General features: G+C 48.8%; 7 protein-coding genes across 7 annotated transcripts; 4 read left to right on the plus strand and 3 right to left on the minus strand.

The window, feature by feature from the left end:
* Nucleotides 1-285: 285 nt before the first annotated feature.
* Nucleotides 286-4,563, plus strand: BUD2 (Bud2p; the record flags this gene model as incomplete). The annotated part of the gene is made up of 1 exon (XM_018881567.1): nt 286-4,563. The coding sequence occupies one exon, from the start codon at nt 286-288 to the stop codon at nt 4,561-4,563; it is 4,278 nt and encodes a 1,425-aa protein (XP_018734148.1).
* A 393-nt stretch (nt 4,564-4,956) lies between these two features.
* On the minus strand, nt 4,957-7,806 carry AWJ20_4493 (uncharacterized protein; the record flags this gene model as incomplete). Its single annotated transcript, XM_018881568.1, has 1 exon — nt 4,957-7,806. One exon carries the CDS (start codon nt 7,804-7,806, stop codon nt 4,957-4,959), a length of 2,850 nt encoding a protein of 949 aa, XP_018734149.1.
* A 2,773-nt stretch (nt 7,807-10,579) lies between these two features.
* On the minus strand, nt 10,580-11,116 carry AWJ20_4494 (uncharacterized protein; the record flags this gene model as incomplete). Its single annotated transcript, XM_018881569.1, has 1 exon — nt 10,580-11,116. The coding sequence occupies one exon, from the start codon at nt 11,114-11,116 to the stop codon at nt 10,580-10,582; it is 537 nt and encodes a 178-aa protein (XP_018734150.1).
* Nucleotides 11,117-12,243: 1,127 nt separating this feature from the next.
* On the plus strand, nt 12,244-13,227 carry TOP2 (DNA topoisomerase 2; the record flags this gene model as incomplete). The annotated part of the gene is made up of 1 exon (XM_018881570.1): nt 12,244-13,227. One exon carries the CDS (start codon nt 12,244-12,246, stop codon nt 13,225-13,227), a length of 984 nt encoding a protein of 327 aa, XP_018734151.1.
* Nucleotides 13,228-13,409: 182 nt separating this feature from the next.
* On the plus strand, nt 13,410-17,273 carry TOP2 (DNA topoisomerase 2; the record flags this gene model as incomplete). Its single annotated transcript, XM_018881571.1, has 1 exon — nt 13,410-17,273. The coding sequence occupies one exon, from the start codon at nt 13,410-13,412 to the stop codon at nt 17,271-17,273; it is 3,864 nt and encodes a 1,287-aa protein (XP_018734152.1).
* Nucleotides 17,274-18,406: 1,133 nt separating this feature from the next.
* Nucleotides 18,407-19,549, minus strand: AWJ20_4497 (uncharacterized protein; the record flags this gene model as incomplete). The annotated part of the gene is made up of 1 exon (XM_018881572.1): nt 18,407-19,549. The coding sequence occupies one exon, from the start codon at nt 19,547-19,549 to the stop codon at nt 18,407-18,409; it is 1,143 nt and encodes a 380-aa protein (XP_018734153.1).
* A 4,785-nt stretch (nt 19,550-24,334) lies between these two features.
* Nucleotides 24,335-25,876, plus strand: AWJ20_4498 (retrotransposon-derived protein PEG10; the record flags this gene model as incomplete). Its single annotated transcript, XM_018881573.1, has 1 exon — nt 24,335-25,876. One exon carries the CDS (start codon nt 24,335-24,337, stop codon nt 25,874-25,876), a length of 1,542 nt encoding a protein of 513 aa, XP_018734154.1.
* Nucleotides 25,877-26,823: the final 947 nt, after the last annotated feature.

The raw sequence follows: 26,823 nt of genomic DNA on the forward strand, positions 1-26,823 counted from the left end.
AGACGGTATTTTTACCAAGAACTTTGGTAGTGCTCGGTCAGAAGGCTGGCTATTGGATACCTTGAGGGTAGAAGTTAGTGAAGAGATTGAGACGGGCAAGAATACGTGAACGGTTCGACATTTTATCTGTTAGATGGTTTGTAGTTGTCAACAGATGTACTAGCGATATTTGGTTGTTGAGTTTGGAGGAGTTTGTTTGGGTTTCACTGAAAACGACCGACCACATTCGATGGGGATTGGCGGATTTACCGGGTCGGAGTTATTATAATACTAACAATGTTTAGGATGAGTTCTAAGACGTCTTCTTCGACTCTTAAGAGCCAGTCCACAAATCCTGCCACAACTCCAGGACCTGCTCCACCGCCGTCAACTTTAGCAGGAGGAGCTCCTGGAGCTTCACGATCACCTTCTCCCGTGCCGATACCAACCAAATCACGACACGCCAAATCGACTCATAAAACCATAGTATCATCTTCTGTCACCAGTTCTAGTCTGAGTGTTAGCGATACGAATACGCCACCCAAGCCTAAGAGGTCTGAAACTAGTAAACGACGACTGTTGAAAGCATCTCTGTCAGCACAGTCTTTCAAAGCCGCATTTGGCAGTCCAACAAGTATTAGTAGCATCAGTAGCAGTAGCAGTAGTAGTGTTGGTGGCAGTGGAGCTAGCATTGGTCGAAGTGTCAGTAACGCCAGCGGTAGTGCTAATGGTAATGGAACTACTATTAGTCATGGAATGAGTGGTGGTGTAAGTCCCGTTGATATTGTTGATTCAACTGGTATATCAGGACCTCGCTCTACTTCGCCTCTTCCCGTTCCTGTCCCTATTAATAAGCTAGCATCGAATGGTTTACGACCTCTTCACTCTGGTGCTTCGTCGACTTATTCCAGTCAACCATCGCCCACTGGATCAGTATTCAACAACTTACCTACTGGTATCGTTCCTCAGACTACGGGTTCTAGCGTCAACAAAATCGCCACTTCGTCGTCTGTCGCATTACCACAACGACTTCCTGAAATCACTGATGATGAAAAAGCAAAGGTCGTTGCTGCTACTAATGGTTCCACTATTACCCCTGCATCGCCTCCATTACCATTTCCTTTCTCTGTTTCTCGTAATATTTCAACCTCTTCATTGCATAGTCCTGGTATCGAGGCAGGTATCGCAGTGTCTCGAAATGTATCACAAAACAGTTCCACTGCATCCACTGGTACCAGTACCCCAGCTATTTGTAATCCTATTTCGAGCGATGTTCTTGTCTCGTCTATTAGCGCATTTGGCATTTCCAACATGGCTGCCACCGGTAGTCCTCCTTTTGCATCGGCCATGAACAGTCCTCCTCCAGCTCCTAATCCGATGGGTGGTAATCTTGATGATTACGTTGTTGGAACCTTGGACGAAGATAGTGAACAGGACCATGAAAACGAAGATGGATCCAAGTCTTCAAATCACAGTATTCGCACCAACGACTCGACTACTAAAACGGATTCTAGTTTATACAACGGTTCAGGACAACCTGGTAGTCGTTCTGTTAGTGGCGGCATTTCTCACGCTCCTCCTTATGTACAGACGGTGAGGGAAAAGAAGAGTCTCGATAGTTTAAGTTCTTCTTTGGATTTTGCCAAAAGAGCAGACTCTTTGAGAAGCATGTGGGAGTCTCTAGAACCAAATCTTCGTACTTCCATGCGAAACTACAAGTCTTTACAATCGGAATGTCCTGTGCAGTGGATCTCTTCTGATTGTTCTGAATGGGTCTTGGGAACGGGTGTGATCGGGTCTGATGGCTCTCTAACCCTCAAACTAGACGACAAAGAGGCTATTGTGATCTCGGATTTGCGTCGGACTACTGTCGTTGGTACTCCACACAAGAGATATATGGAGCTGGTAGTACCACCGAGTGTAAGCACCACATCGAGAATCATTCTTTCTCCAACCTCAGAATCTGACTTTAATCTGTGGTTATCATCTTTACTACTGTTTTCGTCCTTGAAACCTCGAGGTATGCAAGAAAAGGTATGGATTGTTCCTAGAGATGACCTGCCTCCTCGTTCTCTGGGAGGTAAAGAAGCACAAATCATTGGTCATTTCGAGGTGTACTTCCCATACTACAGGAGTAAGAACAGTCGAAAGAACAGTGCTGCGTTTTCTCCAAAGCCAACAAAGCCTGTTGATAAGGTATCAGTTTTTAGCAAAGAAGGCATGTGGCAACCGGTTGTTGGTTCTTTGGATAAAAGTGGTGTGTTCAGATTAACTCACGTAGCTGATGGCTCTTTGGTACAAGTTATCGACATGACCAAAATATTCGCGTCGAGAGTGCGTGAAATCGATAGTTCAGTCTTCGAATGTCGCAGGGTGGTCTATGTCTACTGTCAAGACGCTATTATGGAGACACAGTTCGAACACCCCAACAAATCTCGAGAGTCGCATTTATTCTTCTGTCGTTTTGAAAATAGTAGTGACTATTACGATTGGTTTACTGCATTGAGAGCATTTGCATTGCACAGAATATTCTCTCTCTCGACACCTTGTACTATATCTGCCTCGCCTGTTTCTAAAGAGATTTCCCCTATCTTGGCATCTTCTGCATCCAGCGTCTCAGTAGCATCCAACTTGTCCTCATCAGTTGGTGGTGATTTAGTACCGAACCTCAGAAAGGTGATGAGAGTGTGCCGACAGATCAACCTTCGAATTATTGAAGGCAAAATCAAAGACAGTGACAAGTCTGGCGTCGATATCAATCCGTTCCGCGATACGTATATTGAAGTGCAGTTTGAAAATGTTGTATGGGCAAGGACTTTCGTGTGCCAGGGCAATAGTGCTCCTTTCTGGAGAGAGGACTTTGTTCTCAATGATTTCCCAGTTATCGGACCCACTATCAAGCTTGTACTGAAGAGAAGATTGTCTGCTGCTGTAAGCCCTATCATGGATGTGGCCATCGGATCGATTGTCCTCGACGAGCAGAAGATGAGAGAGTGCGAAGATGTTGAAAAGTGGTTGCCATTGGTTTACACTCCTGAAGCCGAACGAGAGTACGACTTTGATCTTTATTTATGTCTTAAGATTGGTTATGATGAGACAAAAGTGTTGGCCGCTGAGAAGTACGCCAAATTGGACTCTCTATTGAGTGACGTGAGCAACAGTTTAACTGTCCAAATATCAGAGGCTACTGGTGATATCAACCGTCTGAGCGACATTTTCTTGAAGATAATGCTTTCAAACTGTCAAGCTCTACAATGGCTTGTATCGCTCATTGACTACGATATTGAAAAGGTCCATGAAACTATCAAGGCCCATGAAAAGGATCCTGATAACTTTCCAGATATTCGCAAGAACTTTGGCAATACTCTGTTTAGAGGTAACTCGTTGCTTACTAAATCGCTAGAGCGGTATATGAAGTTGTGCGGTTCAGATTATCTTGACAAGATTGTTGGCGTTTTTGCACGTAAAGTGGTTCACAATGCTGTCTACCTTGAAATTGATCCTGATAGACTTGCACAACAAGGTCTGTCACCTGAAGAGGTTGAAACTACAGTTGCTGACAATCAGCAGAAGCTGTGCCAGTACACTACATACTTGTGGAACCTCATAAAAAACTCAGTAGACGATATGCCATGTGTTTTCAAACTGATTTTCAAACGGTTGCGAGAACAGCTATCTCGCGAGCTCAAGAGAGATGAGGGCCATGTCGTTTACAATTCAGTTGCGGGATTCCTCTTTTTGCGGTTTTTCTGTCCTGCTATTTTGAATCCCAAACTGTTTGGACTGACAAGAACCCATCCTACCGGCAATGTCCAGCGATCCCTGACGCTAATTACCAAAATGCTACAAGGATTTGCTAACCGAGTGCGATTTGGACTCAAGGAACCGTGGATGATTCCTATGAACAAGTTTTTAGACACTCACGAGACCGAACTACTTGAGTTCTACAAAGCAGTTACTCTTTGTGAAGGCGAGTGTGATGTTACCAATGGCCATATCGAAGAGCACTGCCGTCGCAAGAAGGTCAATGACGGTTCGCTTCAGAACGCTATTGGCTGCACTCTAAGCAACCCATACTTGATCGATAAGTTTGAAAACTTTGCTAAAATGATAGAAATTTGGAACAAAAGCTCATCTGCGAAGAAGCTTGGTCCGAAATTAGAACCCAAGGTTGATACCCTAGAGACACCCAAGTCAGATGCAAAGGCTGATTTGGAGAATAATGATAATGATGTGAAGAAGGATGATGTTGATGATGCATTAAGAAAGTTTGCTAGCTATTGCCGAGAAATCACCGACGACAGAGATGAGCTGTCTCGTCTTCTTGAGGAGCCGGAGAGTATTAGCGTGTCCAATGAAGAGGACATCTTGAATTCGATTGACATGAAGTTTGATACATCGAATGGCAAAGTAACTCTGTCAAAGACTCGAATCGCTGCTTCGAAAGCTCCCAACCACAAGAAGGTCCGTCTGAAGAGTACATCCGAGTCTATACAGATCATAGATGACTCGGTTGTCGAGTCGGTTGACGTGAGTCCCAAGAAGGGCTCGCGGTGGATGAGGCTGGCTAGCCGCTTAAAATGATTTGTATTTTTTTTGTTTTCTTATTTTTTTACGATTGATGATACGCATATAGAATTAATAGAGCATTTTATTAGAAATTTTTTGGAGGAAGGGGCCAGTTGCCTCCGGCGGCTGGGGCTCCGCCCCAGACCCTGGTGCTCCGCCCCAGACCCTGGTGCTCCTGCTTCGCAGGAGATGGCCGAGGCCATCGACGAAAACGACTCGAGCGAAGCGAGAGGAGCTACCAGGGTCTGGGGCGGAGCCCCAGCTGCCGGAGGCAGACCCAGTTTCGTTCGAGTCGTTGAGCTTAAAATTACGGTGAAGCAGGACACAGGGGGTTTCGCGAGGAGTGGGTGTGAATCAAGAAATAAATAAACTATATTACAGTAATTATAAAATTAACAAATTTTTGACCTACCAACCACGGGCGTGGTAATTGAAATCCACGTTCTGGTCGTCCATTTCCTCCTTCCAGGCCTCGACGTCGGGGGTAGGCGGGTTCGAGCTTGGGTTATTTAGCCCCAAACTGTTCATAGTCATGACACCAGTTGAGGTATGGCTGCGACGGAGAAGACCGGGGTTAGTACCAGTCGGACTTGTAGCTCCTGATGACTCGGCTGACGGTACCATGGTAGAGGTGGAATTGTTGGCTCCGTTGATTCCTAGAGATGGGACTCCATTCTGTTGTCGCTCCCAAAGTAAGTTTCGACGCAAAGACTCCGAAAGTTCTGTCGAAAGCATATTTCGTCGAGTGGTCCTTGGTGAAAGGGCTCCGGGTGGTGGAATATGGGTGGCTATTGTCGCGTTGAGAATGGTGTCGGTAGGATTAATGGGAAGTGCTGTAGGACCGTTTCGAGTGGGGTTTCCTCTATTGGCTTTAAGCTCATTAGTCAGGGCAGACGAAGATGGACCAGGGGCTGTGGCAGGTGCAAAGGGGCTGGATTCCCTTTGTTTGGCATTCATTTGCTCCTGTAAAATATCTTGACGGTTGAGGAATAGTGACGAAAGAAGTGATGGTCGTACAAGTGGCTTTTTTGGTAACTCTTCTTCTCGAACAAAGAGAGACTCCTCGTCAAACGAGGAATCACTCTCATCATCAACAGAATCCCATGCCGAGTCGTCTTCATCATCGTCGTCATGAATGTCGTCTTCATCTTCGTCTTCATCATCCTCGTCATCAGTGATGATAGCCTTTTCAGCATTAATCTTCTTCTGTTCATCGGTCAGACCGTCATTTTTAATTGTCGGTTTGTGAAGTTGTTGAAGCTTACTCACCGGTGGTGCCGCAAGTTTTGATAGAGCTGGCTGTGATTTGGTATGTCCAAATAGAGACGACCGTTTACGTTCTTCCCTGTGGTTGTGGTGATGGTGATGGTGGTGATGATGGCCATGCTGTCGCTGCTGTGAAACGACGCTGTTTGAACCCGAGCTGCCACTGTTATTTGTCTCGCTTACCGACTCGTCACGAGCTTTGGCAGTTGACGACTCTTCCAGCGGTTGAGGACTGCGCTCTCCACCAATAGCATCAGCCAGGTTATAAGGCTTGGGAGGGGCAGCGCCATTACTCGGCGCGCCAGAACCCTCACTTGACGATAAAGATTCGCCTCCAAACTCACTATCAGAGGGAGAAGACTCAATAAAGAACATCTTCTCTCGAGGGAGCTTGTCTGGTCTTGCTTTGGTGGGTTTCCAAGAGGAAGATGACGTTGTCGGAACAGGAGATATACGTTTCTGAGAGGCACTTCTATTTACAACCGAAATAGAGATGTTGGACGGAGAAAATCCTCTCACAATAGACGTCGACGTGGCAGAGCGATGACGGCGACTCAATCTTTCATCATCAGAATCCGACTCAGTGTCAGATAAATCATCAGAACTATCAGAGATAGCTTGTGAATAATCAGAATGAGGAGAAATAGATGCCGCCATCACGTTACTAGATGAACTTCTAGATTGTCTTGAAGTCTTGGAAACGCTACTCAAAGTATGTCCAGGAGCAGGTGGAGCAGTTGGAGCAGCTGGGGCACCGACACCTGAAGCCGGAGCAGTGGTAAAGGACCGTCTTTGGGCGGTTCTAGAGTGGGAAAATGGGTTTGATTGGGAGCTGGAACTTCTTCTGGAGTTTCTCGCAAAAAAAGTAGCAGATGCAGTTGGTTTTGTTGGTACAGGAAGAGGTAGTTCTGTTACTGGGCGCTTGTTTTCTTGTAAAGTAGACGATGCATAATTTGTGGTCTTTGGTCTAGAAAACAGTGACGATACTGTACGCGATGGGGCCGGGGTGGTTTTGGCACTTCTAAGCAATGGAGTAGTGGTTCCGGAATTATTGGCCAGGATACTGCTAGAAGCTGTAGTACTAGGAGCGGTTAAGCTGCCAGATGAACTACCAACACCGAGTTCTCTACTCGTAGGAATAGAAGAATTTGGTGCTGATAGACGAGGCGCATTATTCGACTCAGTACTGGTTATGGGGGTGGTTGATGATGCTGGAGAAATGTTTGTCATATTTGTCACTGACCTGGCAGCCGCTTTAGCAGCTGCAGTGGCCACTGCAGGGCCAATAGATGATGCGACAAGCTTGGAATCCAGTATGGAATTAGGAGTGGGGGTTAATTCACCATCAGTCAGAATACATTCAGATTGAGAAGATGGTTTTAGTTGTTGTTTAGAACAAGTACCCCATTTAGACGGCGTTTTTTGGTCCGAATTGACGAGCTGAAACAGATGTTGAAGTTCTTCAGACGAAATGTGTTTATGCGGATGATGATGATTATGGTTGAGATTGGTAGGAGAATGGGTTGGGCTTAGAGCTGGTAAATCATGCAAAGAAGGGCTCGGGTTGTCTACAGCAGCCATCAGAGTTAGATCAGGTTTTGTTGTACTAACTCTATGGCTGGTTCTAGAGTTTTCTTTTCCACTAGTAGTAGAATTGGCAGCACCTAACGTAGAAATTATCCCGTTCTCGACCTTAGCAGCTGATACTTGTGAAGAATTTTGAGTTTTACCAGAACCAGCACCAGGAATAGATACCAAGTCACCAGTATCTATATCAAGACCACCATCGCTGTTCCACAGCCTTTCTCTATTCCACAGTCTCCAAGACATATTCTCGAGTCTGCGGCCATTTTCAATAGAATTCTTGCATTTCGAAAAGACGGTCCATAGTGAAAATAGAGACTCGGCGTCTGGGTCGACAGTCTTTAATGTATGTGGAGAAAGGACTAATATAGGCGGTAGTTGAGAAATAGATGGAGTATCTGTCGACATGATGCGAAGTAGAGTTGTGATATGAAATGCAAACGATTGAAGCTAGAAGATTTTAAAGCTAGAAGAAGATCAGTATGGAGACGACGAGTATGATGAGTATGGGTATGAGTACGACAAGTACTTAAATAAATATAACAGTAACCAGAGGCTGACCAACGACGGATCAACGACTATGAGTATGTCACTGACTATGAGCAGGAGTTCAACCACTGAATAGTGCTATGACTACGAATCAAAGTCTGATCAAAGGTTCAACCACCGACCAGACTACGAGTACAAGTCCGAGTATGATCCGAGTATGAGTAATAAATGATGGCAAGACCAATAGTATCTATCAATAGAAACGACGGCGGCCTAACGGGTCCGTGACGGCCCAGGCAACGACAAAAGACACCAAGCACTAACCAGTCGGCAAACTGACTATCGATAGCTGAAGTGCACACTAGTACTCTACTCCTAATATTGGATGACGATCAAAAGACACAGGTAAACTGGAAATCTGCCTACGTTAGAACCAAAATCTCCACCCAAATAACCACTAAAATCAACACCAAAAACCAAACCAACTCAGATTCTTACCAATAAACACAACAAACCTTTTCTTATATACCTGTTCTGAAGTAATAACGAAAACAAAGTTGAACAAACAAATGATCTGTCAGTATGCTTCTGCTGTGAATGTATAGTCTAACGGTCGTGACGGGAGGAAACTCGAGTCGAGACTAAAAACTCGGGCCACTTCTATAAATACCAGTCAATGAACGAAATAAAGAACTTGGAACGATAGGATGAAAAGACAGGCACAGTTAGGAAATAACAAGTGGGTCAATCAGAATACAGAGTTTGTAATAAACGACCCCGCGACCACCAGCCAATCAGCCAATACTGAAATCACCAGTGCCAATTATTATAATAATAAAAAAACCCGAGAGTCAGAAAAAAACCAAATCAGACTAAAAACTCGGATATCGAAAATATCGAGACGAACAACAACGGACTTAAACCAAACAAAAATAACTGGCAGTGTTAATACAGTTCGTCCTTGACATCACAAACAAAATCAATGGTAAATGTTTTTATATGGTCAAATGCTCATTAGGCCCATGTACTAAACTGTCATGCATGTGGTCAGTAGTGCACGGTGGGTGGGTTTGTTGAAGGAGTGGCAGGAGCCTCCGGCGGCCGGGGCGCTGCCCCAGACCCCGTTGTACTCGCTGCTCGAGCTGCGTTGGGCCGGGCTGCACGGTGCAGTTGGGACGAACGGGCTGGGGCGTCGATGCTAGTGCTGGTCCTGCCCGGCTGGCCCACGACGAGCGTCTGGGGGACAGCGTCTGCGGTGTTGTATCTGTGTCCGGGGAGTCATGTGGGCCCCGGCCTGCACGCACCACCACTCACCCACTCACCCGTCAGCCAAAGACCTGCCGCTGCATGTCCCACCTCCCATCAGTAATACTCCCCATCCGCCCACCGACCCCGCTACCCCTCTTTCTCCCCACCACCCCCTGCCGCTCCGCGAAGCGGAGCACAACGGGGTCTGGGGCAGCGCCCCAGCCGCCGGAGGCACACCCGAGACCCTTAACGTTTCTTCTTCGAGCCCGGGGACCAGTGGCGCCGGCAGACTGCTCATGTGGCCGGGCAGCCGCATGTATCGAGTCTCATGTGGTCAGAGGGTGCCGGTTACAGCTCCGCGTTTGAATAACGCTCGTCCGCATGCGGATGGTGGGCTGGCAAGAATGCGGGGTGGGGCAGCAGAGCAACAGAAGCGCAATTGTTTCAGGCCCCCGCTGCTCGCGTTTAAGGTTATTCTTGGAGCTGCTGGATACGAGGGGCGGTGGTGTGGGGTATGCCTCCGGCGGCTGGGGCTCCGCCCCAGACCCCGCTGCTCCTGCTTCGCAGGAGACTGCGTGTGGGGTGGCATGGTGTTGGGGGAGGCCGGGTCGTGGCGAGGGGTGAGGGGTCGGTGGTATGGCCCCGGGTCCCTTGTTTTGTGGTGAGCCGGACCGATCTGGCCTCGAGAACCCAGTCAGTTGACGCTGGCCAGCGTGCTCGGGTGATGATGCCATATGCAGTTCCGGGTCATGGCTGATCAGCCGGTCACATGGCCCGGGTTGCTGGGGGAAGGGGGGTTTGCCTCCGGCGGCTGGGGCGCTGCCCCAGACCCTGTTGTGCTCCGCTTCGCGGAGCGGGCGCCGGGATCGGGGTAGGGGGGTCATGTGAGTGTGTCGACGTTGACATTGGAGAGACCCGTGTCAGTTCGAGTGATGAGATATGCAGCTGATGCGCAGGGTCCACGATCGGCGTACATCGAGAGACCCTGAACCACCTCCAACGACCACCAGAAACCCGCTTTTTTATTCTTCTATCAGTAAAATCCGACTCATTCTCAACCGAAAACCCACGACCCGGCTCCCAAATGACCCCAGCGAACCAATTGACCTCCCCCGTACCTCAACCCACGAACCCCACTAGCCTCTCAAACTCGCCAGCCCCTCACACCCGACCCCACGCTACCCCATCGCCCGACACCCGACTCGAGCGAAGCGAGAGGAGCCGGGGGGTCTGGGGCGCAGCCCCAGCCGCCGGAGGCATCCCCCTAGACCCTGCATATACACCCCTGGCAAGTGCCTCCGACGGCCTGGCGCTGCCCGGACCCGTTGCTCCGCTTTGCAGAGGGCATGGGGAGAGTTGTTTATTTATTTATTAATTACAGAAAAGCGGACCGGGTCAGTGAGTGAATGCACGGGTGTGGTCCGAGTGAGAAAGGAGGGGGGGTTTATTTGCCGGAGACCCAGTTCTTGATCGAGGTGATATAGCTCTGGCTCTGTTGGTCGGCTTTGTCGAGACCGTGGTCGACTGACTTACGGAGCTCGTCCAAGGTCTTTCCGGTCTGTTTGCGAGCGTCTTCAGCCGTTTTGGATGCGTTGTCGCGGAGCTCGTTGTATTTAGCATCAAACGCTTTACGGGCCTCCTCGGTTTTCTGGGCAGCAGTTCCCTTGGCTTCGTTGTATTTGGCATCAAAAGCTTTACGAGCCTCTGCGTATTTGGCGTCTACTTTGGTACGAGCTTCATCGAAAGCTCCGTCAGCCGCAGTTTTAACGTCGTTGTACCGGGAAGTCAGATCGTTTTTGGCCTCATTGTACCTATGTTCAAGAGCTGTTTTAGAAGCATCTACTGTTTCTTGAGTAGCACTGATGATTCTGTCCGTGTCCTGTTTAGCAAGAATCTGTTTATGGTTGACCTGGGTCTGATATAAATAATATCCACCAGCACCAGCAAGGGCTAGAGATCCGATTTTCACTGCTTTTGACATTGTTTTTCAAGAGAATTCAGGCAATTGGCGGTTAAAAAGTCAACTGATGGTGTACAAAGGAGCAATTGTCCGTGGCCGTGATTTTAGGTTAGACTCGCCTCTATTTATACTAGTGACCAGTCGCCCTCCTGCCGAAACCCTGCGCCTTCTGGCGTGCTTTCATCCGCATGAGATTGCTATTACCTGCGACCATATGCGTTGCCATGCACCTTAAACCCGATCGGTCTCGGTCTCGTTACAAGCATAGTCCGACCGCCAGGTCCGCAGCAGGGGTGCAATTGTACGGGCGGGGTGTGCCTCCGGCGGCTGGGGCTCCGCCCCAGACCCTGGTTGCTCCTCTCGCTACGCTCGAATCGGGTTTGGGGGCGGGAGGTCGTTTGGTGGTGCGGTGGCGATGGGGCGGCCGCGCGGTCCGGGTAAAGCACGAACCGGGGTTCAGCCGTACTGGTGCCCGAGCTGCCTCCGGCGGCTGGGGCTCCGCCCCAGACCCTGGTTGCTCCTCTCGCTGTCGCTCGAGTCGTTGCGTGGACGACCCCAGAAGCGTCTGAAAACTCCTGCGAAGCAGCGAAGCAGGAGAAACCAGGGTCTGGGGCGGAGCCCCAGCCGCCGGAGGCAGACCCCCCGCCTCAACCCCCGACCCCGGCCCCAGAACCTGCATGGGCCCCCAACGAAACGACTCGAGCGAAGCGAGAGGAGCAGCGGGGTCTGGGGCGGAGCCCCAGCCGCCGGAGGCTGCCCGGGTCTCACCCCCTGAGTACCCCCAGATGGGAAGGAGGTGAGGCTGAGGAGAGAAATGCCGATCTAAACATGCAGTAGACGCGTTAGCGCGTTTTGGGGTGATTATAATTATTTTTTATTTATATAAACAGATAAACATCCCTCGTTCGTTTGTTGATAACATTCACTTTCGACAGCTCTTTTTTTCGGTGAAACTTGGTTTTTGTTTCTGAGTTTGCTGGTTGTTTGGTTTGTTTTTGGTTTTTGGTTTGTTTGATTTGGAAATTCATTTTTGTCTTTTTTTGTTTGGAAGAGAAGTCGTTTGTAGTGGGTTTGACAGGGTTGTTTCGGTGGTGACATTTGAAAAGTAACTCTCCCGTTTCAAGCCAGAGAAGAAAGAATAAAAAACAATGGCTAAACTGTCGACGACGGCGGTTCAAGACGAGAACGCCAAACCCAGGGCTGCTGCGAGAACAATGAAACAGTCCAAGATTTATGATTCTGACGACGACGCTTATGGCGGTGGAGACGGCGATTTCAGTTTTGGCGGTGGTAATGATGGCGGTGACTCTGATTTTGAGCTAGACGAAGCCCCTGCTAAAAAACGAAAACCTGCTGCCAAAGCTGCTACTGGCGGTACTGCTCCTAAGAAACCCAGAAAAACCCCTGCTACTGGCACTGCTGCTGCCAAGAAGAAAGCCGCTGCTGCTCTTCAAACACGCGATACCAACACAGTTATCTCTGAACCTGGTAATGATTCTTTAGAGAGTCTGTCTGCTGGTGGTACTCCTGAACCTGCTGTTGTTAATGGAGGTGTAACTCAAGTTTCTGACCCCAGTCCTAAGACCACACCAAAGAAAACGACAGGAAAGAAGTCGGCCTCGGACCAGTACCAGAGACTGTCGCAATTGGAGCACGTTCTCAAGCGTCCTGATACATATATTGGCTCAGTAGAGCACACCGAGGTGAAAATGTGGGTATTCGACCAGGAGTCACAGGCCATGCGATACAAACAAGTGACCATCTGCCCTGGTCTGTTCAAGATCTTCGACGAGATCCTCGTCAACGCTGCCGACAACAAGATCCGCGACCCTTCAATGGACACGCTCAAAGTGGAAATTGACCAGGAGAAAAACACCATCTCCGTCTACAACAACGGTAAAGGAATCCCCATCGAAATGCACGAGAAAGAGAAAATGTACATTCCCGAGCTCATTTTCGGCAACCTGCTCACCTCGAGCAACTACGACGACAACGAAAAGAAAGTCACCGGAGGCCGAAACGGTTACGGAGCCAAGGTAAGTACCCGGGGGTGCACATGCCTCCGGCGGCTGGGGCTCCGCCCCAGACCCTGGTTGCTCCTGCTTCGCAGGAGACCGGGACCGTCGACATAACGACTCGAGCGCAGCGAGAGGAGCAGTGGGGTCTGGGGCGCAGCCCCAGCCGCCGGAGGCAGCGCATATTGGCAACGGTCACTAACGGTTGGTAGTTGTGTAATATTTTCTCGACAGAGTTCACGGTCGAGACCGCTGATGCCAACGTGGCTAAGAAGTATAAACAGACGTGGACGAGTAATATGACGAAGGTGGGCAAGCCCAAGATTGTGGATTTGAAGAAACCCGAGTCGTTTACGAAGATCACTTTTAAGCCTGATTTGAGGCTGTTTGGTATGGAGCAGCTGGACGAGGATATTCTGGGTGTCATGCGGAGAAGAGTGTACGATTTGTGCGGTACTGTTAGAAACGTGGCAGTTAGTTTGAATGGCAAGAGACTCAAAGTTAAGGATTTTAAGAGCTACGTGGATATGTTTGTTACAGCGCTGCAGGAGCAGGAGAAGGTCAATTTGAATGTTGTTAATGAACGGGCAGGAACTCCTGTGCCCGAGGGTGGTGAGGAGATTGGCAGGATCTTGCCAGTGATTCCTCTGGTTCCTGCTGGTCCTAAACCGACTGTAATTTACGAGCGGATTAATGACAGATGGGAAGTGGCTTTTGCTGTATCTGACGGTAATGCTTTTAACCAGGTGTCGTTTGTCAACTCTATCGCCACTACTTCAGGCGGAACTCATGTTAATTATGTGTCAGATCAGATTGCTAATAAGATTCTAGAACATGTTAAGAAGAAGAACAAGAATGCTCCTTTGAGACTGGCTCAGATCAGAAATAACATGTTTGTATTTATCAACTGTTTGATTGACAATCCTGCTTTCACGTCACAAACCAAGGAACAACTGACCACCAAAAGTACTGCTTTTGGATCCAAGTGTGTTATTCCTGAGGATTTCATTAAAAAGGTGTTGAGAACGTCTATTATTGAGAGTGTTCAGGATATTGCTACTAGAAATGCTGATAAGGAACTGAGAAAGCAGGATGGTGGCAAGAAGAAAAGACTGACTGGGTTTGTGAAGCTTGAAGATGCCAACAAAGCTGGTACTAGAGAAAGTCATAAATGTACTTTGGTCTTGACTGAAGGTGATTCAGCTATGGCTCTGGCTGTAGCTGGTCTGGCTGTCGTGGGACGTGACTATTATGGAGTGTTCCCATTGCGAGGTAAATTGTTGAACGTGCGAGACGCTTCTCATGACCAGATTATGAAGAACACGGAAATCCAGGCTATTAAACAGATCATGGGTTTGCAGCACAAAAAGCACTATACCAGTACCGAGGGACTTCGATATGGTCATATTATGATCATGACTGATCAGGATCACGATGGTAGTCATATCAAAGGTTTGATTATCAACTTTTTGGACTCGTCGTTCCCCGGACTTTTGTCGATTCCCGGGTTTTTGGTTGAGTTTATTACTCCTATTGTCAAAGTGTCGATTTTGAGAGGCAAAAAAGTGATCAAGGTGATTCCGTTTTATACCATGCCTCAATATGAAGAGTGGAGAGACACCGAGGGTAAAACTTGTATTTGGAAACAAAAGTACTATAAGGGTCTGGGTACGTCTGAACCTAATACTGAAGGTAGAGAGTATTTCACACAGCTCGACAAGCACTTGAAAACGTTTGATAGCTTAAAGGAAGAGGATAAACCACTTATTGAGCTTGCTTTTGGTAAGAAGAAAGCCGATGCTCGTAAAGACTGGTTGCGTGCCTTTAAGCCTGGTACACATCTGGACCCGGATCTTGACGATATTCCTATTGGTGACTTTATTAACAAGGAGTTGATTTTGTTTTCAATGGCCGATAATATTCGATCTATCCCGTCTCTCATGGATGGATTCAAGCCCGGTCAGCGTAAGATTCTGTACGGTTGTTTCAAGCGTAACTTGGTCAACGAAATCAAAGTAGCTCAATTGGGTGGTTATGTATCAGAAAACACTGGTTACCACCACGGAGAACAGTCGCTGTACCAAACCATTGTTGGTCTTGCGCAAGATTTTGTTGGTTCCAATAACATTTATTTCCTGATGCCCAACGGAAGTTTTGGATCTCGTGCCATGGGTGGAAAAGATGCTTCGGCACCTCGTTATATTTTCACCGAGTTGAACTCTTTAACGAGAAAAATCTTCCATCCTCAAGATGATCCCTTGTACAAGTACATGGAAGACGATGATTCTACTGTCGAGCCTGAATGGTATGCACCGATTATCCCCACAGTTTTGGTCAATGGCGGTGAAGGTATTGGTACTGGATGGAGTACCAATATCCCATGTTATAATCCCGAGGATCTGGTCAAGAATATTCGTCTACTCATGAACGGCGAAGATCTCGAGCCTATGACTCCTTGGTTTAGAGGCTGGACCGGTACTTTGGAGAGAATAGCTGCTGACAAGTTCAAGGTGTCTGGTACTATTGAGCAAATCGACGATAACACAGTGGAAATCACTGAACTTCCAATCAAGATGTGGACTCACACCATGAAAGAGTTTTTGTTAGAATCGATTGTCAAGTCTCGTGGAGAGGAAACTGGTAAAGAGTTTATTGAAGACATGACAGAAGAACACGGCACAGGAATCAAGTTTGTGGTGACACTTAGCCGTGAGCAAATGGAACGAAGTCTCAGAGAGGGTCTAGAGAATAGATTCAAACTTCAAACCACTCTTAGTTTGGGTAACATGGTGCTGTTTGATCCTCAAGGACGTCTTAAGAAATATGATACCCCCGAGCAAATCTTGACCGAGTTCTACTACGTTCGTCTTGAACTGTACCAGAAACGTAAAGATCACATGTCGAATCAACTTCAGAACCAGCTGGAGAAGATTTCTCAGCAAGCTCGATTCATTAAACTCATCATTGAAAAGAGACTGACAGTGTCTAATCGACGAAGATCCGAACTTATTGCCGAGTTAGAAGACCTCAAGTTCCCAAGATTCGGTAAAGACGGTGTTCCCGTGTTTGACGTTGATCCAGAGGAGGCCACACAGATCTCCATGGTTCTCGATGAGATTGAGGAAGACGAAGCAGCAGCTGCTGCCGTTGCAGATGCTAACAAACCCTCGTTAGCCAATTACGACTATCTCCTAGGAATGGCTATCTGGTCTCTTACCAGAGAAAGATACGAAAAGCTGTTGAAACAACGAGACGAGAAGGAAGAGGAGTTGAAGAAACTGCTTAAACTGTCAGCCAAAGATCTGTGGAATATCGATTTGGATGCGTTCCTTGAAGGATGGGAGCAGTTCTACGAAGATGATAAAGAGAAGCGAGAGTCGATGATTCCCGAGAGAAAGGGCAAGAGAAAGCCTACTAAACGAAAGGCCAAGGCCAAGGCATCTGTTGTTAACGACGACGAAGAACTCGGTGACGGCGATTTCCTGCCTAAAGAGCTCACTGGACGAGGACAAACTGCCAAATCCAAGACCACTGTCAAGACTGCTGCCAAAACAAGCAAACCATCAGCCACTGTCAAAGACGAGGATAAGCTTGTTCAAACCAAAATCGGAGTTAAAACACCTGTTCTCGCTGAACCAACAGCAGCAACGACATCTCCCAAAGCTGGCGGGATCTTTGGTAAAGGCATTTTCGGATCACCCATTAAAAAAGACCAATACCAAGTCGATGCGGACGAGCTGATGAACTCATTTGTGGGTAATAACTCGAAATTCGAGTTCGGCTCGCCTGCCACCACGACCAAGACCTCGTCCATCTTCTCCCTCGACGACGACGATGACGACGAGTTCTCGCCTCCTCCAAAGGCCGCTCCAAAAGCTGCTGCTGCCAAGCCAGCCGCCAAACCTGCTACAAAAGCAGCTTCAAAACCAAAAGCAGCATCCAAACCAGCAGCCAAACCCAAAGCTCCAGTCAAGTCTGTTTCTGACGACGAGTCAGACCACGACGAGATCATCCCACGAGCAGCAGCCAGGCCGTCTCGCAACGCCACCAAGAAAACCACCTACGTCCTCGATGACAGCATGCTTGTCGACGAAGACGACGACGACGAGGCCATGCTCGACTCCGAGCCCAGCGCTTTCATCTCCGAGGACGAGTTCGAGTAACTCTCCTCCTCTATTTCTTAATATTTAATACCACTTCTTCTAAACCCTCGCGGTGCCCTGCCTGCCTCCGGCGGCTGGGGCTCTGCCCCAGACCCCGTGGCTCTGCCCCAGACCCCGTGGCTCCTCTCGCTACGCTCGAGTCGGTCCGTGGACGGTCCTGGCCAACTCCTGCGAAGCAGGAGCAACCAGGGTCTGGGGCGGAGCAACCAGGGTCTGGGGCGGAGCCCCAGCCGCCGGAGGCACGCCCCCTTCCCGGAAAATCGTGAATTGGCTATGTACAGAGAGAATTGGAACTATAAGAACTTGGCGGTCTGGCGGTCGCCAGTCGATTGACGGGGTGCCACGGCCGGTGGAACGTCGACTTTCACCAGTTCGGGTTGTTCGTTGGCCGGGGCAGCGGCAGCGGCCCTGTCGGTGTTTTTCTGGATCCAGACGTCTTCGGCCTCCTGGAGTTCCTTGAACACGTCCTCGAAGGTTTTATCGAGCGACGACTGGTCGACATTGAGCATCTCCTTGGCGATGTCGACGTTTTCTCCTTGGTTGATTCTTTGAATGAGATCGGTCAGCAGCGCGATCCGCGACTGCATTTTATACGACATGGTCTCGTTCTCGTTGCGGATCTTGATAATATACATGAGCTCCGACGACACCACGCCCAGCAGGAACAGGATGGGCACGGTCGGAGACCGCAGGTACGCTCGCAATCCCACATTCCCGCTGCCCTGTCTCTGGGCCCCATACGACCCGTGGAAAAGCCTCGTCGGCCCACTAAACCCGGGTCTCCACCTCGACTGCCTCGCTATCAGTCGCAACATCTGTGTTCTCTTTTTTACTTCACGAACTTCACTACTACATCTCTAATGTCGCGATCTTCACAGCTGCCGCGGGCGCGCTTCAGGGGGGAGCAGGTGCCTCCGGCGGCTGGGGCTCCGCCCCAGACCCCGAGGCTCGAGCTTCGCTCGAGATTATTCGGGGGTCGCGGCCTAAGAGAGGTGGCGGGGCACCCTCCCGACTCGAGCGCAGCGAGAGGAGCAACCAGGGTCTGGGGCGGAGCCCCAGCCGCCGGAGGCACGGCCCCCAGTAGAAAATGCAAATGTGTGTATTAAATTAAAAAAGTACCGGGAAGAGAGAGGTCAGTTGCCGGCCTGGCTCTCTTCGTGGGTCTGTTTGTTGTGGCGTCGGCGTTCTTCGGCCGCTCGGCGAATTCGCGCTTGGACAGAGTCGTCTTCGTCGGTGGGCGGAGACGTGGGTGTGGATTCGGTGGTCGTGGATGGTACGAGTGGGCTGGAGTTGGTAGTGGTGGCTGTGGAGGTGGATGTGGGTGATGAAGTGATAGTTGAGGTGGGTTTGGATCGGGAGTGGGAGGTGGAGGTGGATGGCGGTTCGAGGGTGCCGAGTCGCTGGGTCGACCCGATCAGTCCTCCTTCGTCAACAGCCAGGAGTTCGTCGAGATCAGCTCCGAATCCCGGTCCGTCGTAGATATCAGGTCCGAGTTGACGACCAGAGTGGCCAAACGGGTCGAGGTCAACTGCTTCTCGTTCGAGAATCTTACACAGATCCCAGAACTTGCGGTCGTGTTCAGAATGGACATTGTGGGTCAGTTCGTGACACAGCACTTTTCGCACCTCTTTATAGTTACAGAATCCTTGGTAGTCGTCTGTTCGTATCCTCAATTGAATCATCTGTCCCATACCGGTATTCAAACCAAGAAGTCGGGACTGGTGGCTGGTGCTAGAAGCAGGGTCCAGTTCAGAAAGAACTCCGACTGACCATTTATACTTTTCCATAATAGCACGAATACCCCTGTCATCTCGTAACCGTTCTAAATAAGCACGAGCTTTCTCTGGATGCGGTAATCCAGCAAGAGGCTCGATCTTGTGGAATGTGTATGTTGAAGAAGGCACAGCAGACTGAGTTCGAGCTGGTCGTCGCGCCAGTCGACGCAGGTTCTGGCTTCTTTGGAGATATCGAGCATGTTCTCTGGCCTTTGCTGCTTCTGTTTCTTGCAGTTCTTCCATCTTGTTAATAGGAGTTCCCATGAGAATAATCTTCTTTCGCGATTGTTCAGTGTGGAAAACCTTAGAAATCGGCGTGGCACCGCCATTGGCCAGTTTATCGGCCTTGATCACACCCAGGCCAGCAGTGATGAGCTTGACAAACTCGGCCGGGATCTGGGTCTCTTTCTCTATTTCCTGTAGAAATTCAGAGTACGGAAGGGCGTCGTCGATATTGAGCTCGCGCGACTCGCCCTTGAACGATATAGTCAGTACTGTCATGTTTGATGTTGGTGGTGTAGATGTTATGATGCTGATGCTGCTGATACTGTAGTAGGTATCAGTGAGTTAATGAAGATAATAGATGTTGTAGATGTTAATCGGTTTATAAATGTTGATGCTCTTCTAGAACTTGCTGATTTTCTGATTGTAGAAGTTTGTAGATGTTCTAATGTCTGATGACTGATGTCAGCAACAGATACCTATGATCTATTTTCAACTGTGAAATCCAGTCTCTAAACCGCTATTTCCGCAGAATCCAAATGCACTGATTCTATCTCGAATCTCGTTTCGTTTCTAATTGAAAACAAAAATCAAAAAACAAACAAACAACAAACTAAATTCTCAGGTAGCTATGGCGTCAGGGGCGTACTGCTCAAAGTGGCGGATGCTGCTTATCAATTACAACACTCTATCCTTTTGATTCGAACTTCGTCAATTTTCTCAGCTATTCTTCGTATCACTCCTATCGTTCTTCTTTCTTCTCTACGTTGTCTTCTTCAATCACAATAACACCTTTGCGTTCTTGTGTTGCTGCTTATGATATCTCCAATGTCGATATTACAAATCTCTTATCTGTACGTCCGTGGCAAACGCAACTTCTCTACCAAATCAAATTCTCGTCACTATCTGCCAATATCTGTTCTATTATAAATTCTATCTGTGAAAAGAATAAAATAATCTTCTTCACAAAATTCCTAAATGCCAAGTGTACTGTACACAAAAGTTAAACCGCTTGTGTAACCTTTCGCAAGAAGATCTTTAAATAGCTACTAATAAAAGAGACGCTGCTGTCTCACCGCTATACGATAAATGATGCAATTAATCAGCTTATAAATCTCATCCCCACTTTTACTCATGCGTCAGCCTGCACCACCGCCATTGCACGGCTGTGCGTCCCTCTCTTCCGCTGTTGTCCGCCAGGAGGGATGTCTGCCTCCGGCGGCTGGGGCTCCGCCCCAGACCCCGTGGCTCCCGCTTCGCGGGAGTTCCGTCGGGGTCGGGGGATATGGAAGCTTCCAGGGGGCGATGCCCGGGGATATGGAAGCTGGCGAGCCGGTGAGCCGGTTCTTGGGAGGCTTTGGGAGGGCTGGAGGGTTCGGTTATTCTCGTTTGAGGCTGTGGTTGGGAGTTGGGTTCTGTGAGACAGAAGGACTCAGAAGAGAATATGCTACAGCCTCAGCTGCCTTGGCTGTGGCACTGATAACACCAAACCTGACAGTCAGAAAATCTGCAAGGACACAAAAAAATCAGACTGGCCGTCCGTGCCCCACCAACCGCAAAGCAGAGAACAAATAAATCCGGCTTTCTGGTTGGTTGTGGAGAAACCAGACAGAACTGGGGCTGGCCAGTGGCCAGTGGGCAGTGGCCTCGCTGCCGTTGAAATCAGCCGTTATCTGGCTGACGAGATAAGAAGTTAGTCATGCATGGTATCCTTCCTATTCCAGCGACAGAAGCCTGCGAAATGTGGGGAAACCGTTGGGACGCCAGGCCCCGTGCCCCGCACCAGTCAATCTCAAGGTGGGCCCTGTGTGGCGCCTGTCGCCACGCCCCGTGGCGTCCCTCAAAACACACCCTTTCCACAGCCAACCCCTATTCTCTCGATTCACAACTCTCCCCACTCCCCGCAGCCCCCCTCTTCCCTCATCCACCCCACCACAGCAGCATCCGGCGACCCTACGCCCGACTCGAGCGAAGCGAGAGGAGCCACCAGGGTCTGGGGCGGAGCCCCAGCCGCCGGAGGCACACCCCACTCCCCCCTTCCCTCCCCAACCAATGAGAGCGAAGACCGCCGCCCGCAAATGAAATGTGGTCTGTTGGGGCCGGCTGCATCGAGGAAGCCATGGGCATGCATGGAGGGGTGTCAGGGCCCGTTATCACGAGAGCAGCCACGGGGGTTAACCACATGCGGGAGTCCATACGGCGACTGCCGTCCTTTGTATAAGGAATATTTTTTTGTTTTCTTGTTAAAATCTACATTGGGCGATGCCCATGACACTCTCGAGCCCCGCTAAAAGTGGGCTGACCCTCCCGAACAAGAGCACCGACACGCAACTGCGGACAAACTCCAGCCACGGGACTAAACCGATTGGGTCTGGAGCGCGGGGCAAGGGGGGTGTGCCTCCGGCGGCTGGGGCTCCGCCCCAGACCCTGGTTGCTCCTGCTTCGCAGGAGAGATTGGGTGGGGCCATGGCCGTAACCGACTCGAGCGAAGCGAGAGGGGCAGCGGGGTCTGGGGCAGAGCCCCAAGCCGCCGGAGGCAGCACGTGCTGAGAGTGGCTAGCGCCGGCCGGGTTAACCTCGACCCACCGGCATGGAACAAATCGGTGCGTCAAGCGGGCGGCAGCCTCACGCGACATGGACCTGCCTGCCTCCGGCGGCTGGGGCTCTGCCCCAGACCCCATGGCTCCTCTCGCTTCGCTCGAGTCGGTTCTCCCCGATGCCCTCCCCTCAGTCTCCTGCGAAGCAGGAGCAACCAGGGTCTGGGGCGGAGCCCCAGCCGCCGGAGGCACACCCACAGACCGCGCGTTGCTTTTTGCGCCATGGAAAAATGTTCGACGACGTATAATGAGGGGTCGGTGCATGACATGAGTGAGGGGGATCGCGGGCTGCACCAGGCCCAAACGGACAGCCAACGGCGGCGGGCTGCTGCATGCAACGGGGTCTGCCTCCGGCGGCTGGGGCTCTGCTGTCACGATTCCGGCTTCCCAATAGCTTATCCGTTATCTTCCGACCTCTACCGACTACCTCCGCATGTCAGCCGTCTTCCTGCCTCTCTTCAACATCACTCCAAATGCATACTTCTGCATCTCATGTCGTCTTCGCCGACTTATCTCTCTATAACTTCTCCTTGATAAGTTTCATGTTGACGCTAATGCCGTCTGCTCCACTTCCTATGTCTCCAGTTTGTCTTGGCTCGTTTCACACTCGCCTCTCCTTGGTCATTTGATCTATGTTTTGTTTCATCTAATAATTTCGCCTCATTCTCTTTTCTTTATTTTCTTCTCAAAGATTCTTTTCTACTTTTTCATCTTGTTCTCAATTATTATATAAAGGGTACTATTTTGCTCTTTCAATTAGTTTTATTCTTTAGATATTAAAACATCTGTTACTAATATTAATCCTTATTCAAAACCTCCTTCAAGTGCGACTACTCCCAGAACTTAACCGACTTTCATACAACTTTATCTCACAGTAAGTGTATATGAATCTTAAAGGTTAACCTGGTTATTCTGATAATTCTTATCTTTAGATAATGGTTTCGCATGCCACATGGATAAAGTATTCCGAATATCTCGGACATGAAACAGCCGTGCATCTTCGGAAGCCTCACCTGACAATCATGTTTTAATATCTCTACTTTATCTTATCTTTTGATAAGGTTATCTTTAGGATGTCCTTGAGCTTGGTAGGGTGCAAATTTTTTTTTTTGCCCACCCTCCCACCCTCATTCCCAGAGTGTTCGATTTCCCCTATTCATGAATAGGCTGTCTGTTGATAGTCATTTCCCGAGGCAAATCTTCTCCCGTGAGACTTATCACCTCACACCACTGATCAGTACCCCTGCTAACCATGTTCGACGATTATGAGTTCTAATACTGTTTCCTCTGCACCTGTCAACGCTGGTCGTTTGACTCGTTCTTCACCCTCAGTATACCTCTTCTCGTTGTAACGTTAGCCCCATTCCGGACAACCTTCGTCAGCATGCTGATACACAGTCATTTTCTCAACCTCCAGCTACTGCAGAAGCTCCTGTTGAACCTGTGAACTGCTATCTGCTTCTGACATTATTTCTGGAACATTCCCTGGCGCTTCGCAGACTGTGGTTTCAGCTTCATCTCGGTCCCCAATTCCACCTCATCCTGATGTCAGTTAAACCTCCTTGCGTAAGCCCCTCAATGCTTCCGGTTATATTCCTTACCCGCCTCGTTCCACTTCGGATTCATCTTCGGTTCCCATACCACTTCAGTTAATCTACTGTTCCTTCCACTTCGGATTCTTCTTCGGTTCCCATACCACTTCAGTTTCTACTGTTCCTTCCACTTCGGATTCTTCTTCGGTTCCCATACCACTTCAGTTTCTACTGTTCCTTCCACTTCGGATTCTTCTTCGGTTCCCATACCACTTCAGTTCCTACTGTTCCTTCCACTTCGGATTCTTCTTCGGTTCCCATACCACTTTAGTTTCTACTGTTCCTTCCACTTCGGATTCTTCTTCGGTTCCCATACCACTTCAGTTCCTACTGTTCCTTCCACTTCGGATTCTTCTTCGGTTCCCATACCACTTCAGTTCCTACTGTTCCTTCCACTTCGGATTCATCTTCGGTTCCCATACCACTTTAGTTTCTACTGTTCCTTCCACTTCGGATTCTTCTTCGGTTCCCATACCACTTCAGTTCCTACTGTTCCTTCCACTTCGGATTCTTCGGTTCCCACTACCACCTCAGCTCCCACTTCAGTTCACACTGATGTTTCACATACTTTTTCCTCTTCTGGTCCCCCCGGTCCCTCTGGCCCCCCTGGTCCCCCTGGTCCTTCCGCCCCACTTGGCCCCCCCAGCCCACCTCACTCTTCTGACTCTTCTGGTGCTCACGGTCATTCTCTTTCACACTCTGCATTACCTAAGCCATCTCAGTCTTTGTCTGTTCCACAGCAGTTTTATAGTACTGGTGACTTGCTTAAGATTCCCCTTCCCCGTCCCTGGAATGGTGATATTAATACTCTGTCACGTTATATTTCTGCTTATCGTCAACATTTTCAGTCATTGCCTATCCCATCTGGTCTTAGTATGCAGATCCTTCTTCGTTCAGTCCCTGAAGCCACCGCTCAACTATGGCTTCAGCAACCCCCTGATTCTCTAGCTCGCTTGACTCCTGAAGGTTTTTTCACTTTTTTGACTAATCTCTATCATATTTCTCCCCGACATGTTCTTAAGGCACGTGAGTCTGAACTCCGCAATCTACGTTGTTCTTCTTTGTCACAAGTTCCTACTTACAACACGACTCACCGCGCATTATCTTCTGAACTTGGTTGGAATGAGAGTCAACGGATTGATGGCTACCTTGCTGGGTTTACTCAACCTGACTTGGTTCGTCACACCGATGATGTCGATCCCGAGTATGATTATGATCAACTTCAGCGTCACTTCCAAGCGTTCGCTTTGCGTCTTTATGACAAACGTCGTACTGACACCTCTTCCAATGCTAATAACAATGGTTCTCGTTCTTCTGCTTCACGCTCTGCATCTCGCAAACTCTCTTCTGAAGAGAGACGACGTCGCGAAAAAGAGAAGCTTTGCCTTTATTGCGCATCTCCAGACCATGCTGTAGCACAGTGTTCTGTTAAGCCTGTGTCTAATTCCTCGTCTTCCCAGTCTTCTTCCTTTCCTAAACCTTCGTCAAAATCTTCTGGTTCTACTTCTCGTTCCAAGGTTGTTACTCCTTCTTCTCGTGTTCACATGATCACAGTGAAAACTGAGCCTGTTGAATCCGCTTCTTCGGATTTCCCCGATTCATTCCATGAACAAGCTCTTTCAGATCATGATCTCTCCGATCTTAATGAAGATGATTTTGTCGATTCCCCCTCTTCTGGTTCCTCCAGTTCCGCCACTTCCAATTCTTCCACTCTTCAATCTAATGCCTTTTACTTATCCCACTTGATGTTCGCAGAAGTTCCTGCTTGTGTTCCTCATGAGTTTCTAGAAGTCTCTTTTGGCCCGATTACTGGATCTGAGACATCTGTTCAAGCACATGTCGATACTGGTGCACAATCTAGTCTTATTGATTATGATTTCGCAGCTCGCCATAATCTTGGTGTTATCTCTGCCGATCTTGATCTCTATGCCTATAATGCAACTGCCCCTTTTGCTCGAACTCATTTTCAGGTTCCGTTAAGTATCAATTGGCAAGGTAAATTTTATCGTGTTAAGTTTGTGGTTGTTCCTAATTGCCCATATCCCATGGTACTTGGTGCAGGGTTTCTTAAATTCCCTTTCGAATTTAATCTTTTCCAACCCCATCCACTTCAGCCATTACCTCCCCGCGCTGTCACTCCTACTTGTGGTCCCTTCATGCCACAAGCTCCTGTACCTTCTCAACCCGCTTCGTTTGCTTCCTGTCGGTCTTCTTACAAACCGCCTCATAATCAACACAAACGTAGTTATAAGTACAAACACCGTAGATCCCCTCACAATTCTACTCCTACTTCCCGGATTTACTTGGTTACTACTGTTGAAAACGTCGATCCCCCTTCTTTTATTCCTTCTCGGATTCTTAAGGTCTTTGATACTGTCCCCACTTCTTTGCCTCCTCATCGATCTGAATTGATATGAAAATTGACATTCTACCTGATGCGGCACTGCGCAAAGCTCGTGTTTACCCTTTGAGCCCTCCTCAAGAAGCTCTTGACAGAATATCTAGATTCCTATCTTTCCAAAGGCTATATTCGACCTTCAACCTCTTCCATCGCGTCTCCTGTCTTCTTTGTACCTAACAAGAATGGTTCGTTTCGTTTACTTGTTGAATACTCCTACCGATATTCATTCCCGGTTACCTGATCTCAACTCTTCCTCTTCAACCCAACCTCTTCGGTTACCTATTCTCCTTAGTAACTCTGATGATTCCTTATCTCCTAATAAGTCGATCATCGCTTCCATCTCTTCTCACGCCCCTTCTCGGTCTCCTTCTCCCACTGAGTTCTCTGCGTTTTCACACCCCTTGACTTCTTACCCCGAGTTGTCAACCGCTCTTCTCGCTGCCTATAACAGCGCACCCAATCTTCCCCTCACAACTAACCATCACTGGACTACTCATGATCAATTCATTTATTATCGAGAACGTCTTTTTGTTCCGCCTCATGCTACGACTCTCATCAATGATATTATTCGTCTTTTTCATGACCTTCCGTCCAGCGGACACCTTGGTTACCGCAAAACCTTTGACCTTCTTTCTCGTTACTTTTATTGGCCCCAGATGACTTCGTCGGTCCATCCCTACGTGAAAAACTGCCATCTCTGTCAGGTTAGCAAACCAAAAAACCGTCCACCTCTTGGTCAGTTAATCTCTTTACCGATCCCTGAACGCCCTTGGCAATCCCTGTCCATGGATCATATCACCAATCTTCCCACTGGTCCTAACCAACCCTATGATGCTATCCTTGTTATCGTCTGTCGTCTCACCAAGATGCTTCATCTGATTCGTTGTTCTACCACAGATACTGCATCCTACCTCATCGCCCATCTGCAACTGAATATTTTTCGGCTTCATGGTTATCCGGACT

The sequence above is a fragment of the Sugiyamaella lignohabitans genome, chromosome C (assembly GCF_001640025.1).
Source record: "Sugiyamaella lignohabitans strain CBS 10342 chromosome C, complete sequence".
NCBI lineage: Eukaryota > Fungi > Ascomycota > Dipodascomycetes > Dipodascales > Trichomonascaceae > Sugiyamaella > Sugiyamaella lignohabitans.